This window comes from Phalaenopsis equestris, unplaced genomic scaffold (assembly GCF_001263595.1).
Source record: "Phalaenopsis equestris unplaced genomic scaffold, ASM126359v1 Scaffold000202, whole genome shotgun sequence".
Lineage (NCBI taxonomy): Eukaryota > Viridiplantae > Streptophyta > Magnoliopsida > Asparagales > Orchidaceae > Phalaenopsis > Phalaenopsis equestris.
Genome location: NW_018164644.1, coordinates 40,697 through 43,582, shown reverse-complemented (window position 1 = coordinate 43,582; position 2,886 = coordinate 40,697). Strand labels below are relative to the sequence as shown.

Genomic DNA, 2,886 nt, shown 5'->3' with positions numbered 1-2,886 from the left:
ATATACATTGTTTTTACTTTATTTTATATTATTTGTGCAAACAAGTCGAGCAAACCCCGAGCCACCCTCAACTTGGGCAGGAACATAAATTCGAGCTCAAGCTCGAACTTAATTATGTGAGTCAGAACCGGTCGATACATGTTTAAAATATATACATTGTTTTTACTTTATTTAATATTATTTGTGCAAAATTTTATATTATTTGTGCAAACAAGTCGAGCAAACCCCGAGCCACCCTCAACTTGGGCAGGAACATAAATTCGAGCTCAAGCTCGAACTTAATTATGTGAGTCAGAACCACCTCAGTAGCCAACTTTTTGTTATGAAAGAGTGGAAATAATATTAATTCAAACTAATTTTATGTTAAAATGACAAATAAAATAAATATTTTAGAAGCAACTAATAAGAATCCACTTAATATAAAATATAAAATATAATTTTTTTAAATATATTTAATAAATAAAATATCAAATATTAAATTTTGATATATTTAAGTATATTTTATATTAATTATTTTTAAATAAGTCAGCTCATAAGGTAAAACCAGGTCAAGCTAATTAGCTTATTAACTCATCAAAAATTATGATCTACTTGTCTTCATGCATGCGGCACCAATTGTACACAAGATATGTAATATTCTCTCGCCACGCATCTAACCAAAACAAAATTTCCCCTTTAAGCCTGCCAAACTGAATCTTCAGCTCTAATCGACTTACCAATTACATCCCACCATCCACCTCCAGAATACTGCTCCAAAATCCTCTGATCCATCCATAATGACTCCGCCCACCAATCCTACCCGCCGCCTCCATGCTCTAATCCACCAGTTCGGCCACCACAACCCAAAAAGCCGCCAACTTTCCGGCGAACCGTCCGCCAAGGATGATGAATGCAAAGCTTTCTCCTTGTCCGAGCGCTTTCATTCTAAAAGAGCGGCTGTTCTGGTCTGCCTATTTGAGGGCGCAAAGGGAGACATCAGAGTTATTCTCACCAAGCGCTCCTCAAAACTCTCAACTCACTCTGGTTCCTTATGCAGCTCCGGCCAACTTGTCTCAAAAGGAAGATCTTTTGGTGTTTTTTGATTGATTTAGGCGTCCGGTGGGCTTTTTTTTGTTGTTGCAGGGGAGGTGTCGTTGCCGGGGGGGATGGTGGAGGCAGGGGATGCGGGCTACAGGGAAACTGCTGTCAGAGAGGCGAAGGAGGAGATCGGTCTTGATCCCTCTCTGGTGGCTGTTGTGGCAATTCTCCAACCCTTCCTCTCCCAGGTGCGTTTACCAGTCGCTGATGTTCCTTTCTGTGAAAATTGGATTTAGTGTAGCTTGGCCTTAGAGAAAATATTATATAGTTTAGTTTTTGTTTTGGGCCTCTTATCTAATGATGGGACGTCACGTGACAAGCAGGTCCCATCATTTTTAGAGTTCAATTTGACACATGGCAACCCACCATTAGACTTTAGACACAAATTATAACCGGAGTCCGGATGTAATATTTTCTTCGTTTACAGACATGCCACATAATTCCAACCTAAAATTTAACTTTTAAACCAATTGGTGCACTTTGCGAGGAGAGGCAGAATCACGTAATGTTCAGAGCGACGTTTTTGAAATTTATGATTTCTATATATAAGTAATAAAATTTTATATTTTTATATAGTATAAGTAATTTCGTAATTTTCCACAGCTTAATATTATTTTTGCCCCGTGCATATAAAAAATTAAATATTTGATGATTTTGTCAAGCCTACAAATAAGACTGGTTTCACCTTATATTTGTGTGCACTGTGTCATTGGAATATATTTATCATACAATTTTTTTTTTTTTTGAAATACAATGATGAATTATCTTGATTTAATTTCTCACCAAAAATGACATAATTTAGATAAGTATATTTAGGTAAATTACACCTATATATTGTACAAGCACTCACATTCTCCCTATCTCTACCTCTCCTTCCAAAAATCAAAACTCTAACCCTTTCCACTCTTCTTTCACTCCCTCTTCTCCCACCAAACCAAAATTTTTTACCTTCTCAAACCCTCACCCTTAACATACCTCTCTCTCCCTCTTCTCCCACTAAACTAAAACCCTCACCCTTAACATACCTATCTCTCCCTCTCTCCCTCTTCTCCCACTAAACTAAAACCCTCACCCTTAACATACCTCTCTCTCCGTCTTCTCCCACCAAATCGAAACCTTAATCTCCCCACAGTCACCCACTCTTTCTTACCCAAATCCTGGGTCTTTCCCCATACACACTTCCTCTATTTCCCACCATCCAAACCTCCCCTCTCTCTCTTCGTCACCACCTTACCCAAAACACTAACCCGAGCTCTCTTTCTCTCTCCCTCACTACCTTACCTGAAACTCTAACCTAATCCTCCACACTCCCTGATTACCTTACCGAAACCTTAAGGGTCTATTTGGAGTGGTTGCAGCTTTTTAACAAGATGGTTATAAAGTTGTTGTTGAGAAATCAACTTCTGAGAAAGCTGCAACGAGAATCGTGAAAATATATTTTCTTCCAAAAAATTAAACAATAACTTTCTCATAGCCGCCACACTTTAACATGTAAATTTGAAAAAAAATACTTCCCATCACAAAAAATTCTATAAAACAGCAAGAAAATAGTTTTCCAAACATGGTGATGATATGAACACAAAATATACAAACAGCTGTCTCAAACAAATCCAAGTACATGTTATCTATATATCTCACGACAATTCAAATATGAACAAAGTTACTATAAACACAAGATAAATTGAATTATCTTGGACTTTTGTATTTGGATTAAGATGTTACATAGATCACTCCATTGTTTGGTTCATTATCTCTCCATACTCCCATGTGTGCTATATATATATATATATATATATATATATATCCAAA

At 36.9% G+C, this 2,886-nt stretch overlaps 1 protein-coding gene across 1 annotated transcript; it reads left to right on the top strand.

Annotated features, from left to right (window-relative positions):
• Positions 1–676: 676 nt before the first annotated feature.
• On the top strand, positions 677–1,317 carry LOC110022837 (nudix hydrolase 15, mitochondrial-like). Its single transcript, XM_020721958.1, has 2 exons — positions 677–1,023; positions 1,123–1,317. The coding sequence occupies exons 1-2, from the start codon at positions 777–779 to the stop codon at positions 1,311–1,313; spliced, it is 438 nt and encodes a 145-aa protein (XP_020577617.1). The 5' UTR covers positions 677–776; the 3' UTR covers positions 1,314–1,317.
• The last annotated feature ends 1,569 nt before the right edge of the window (positions 1,318–2,886 follow it).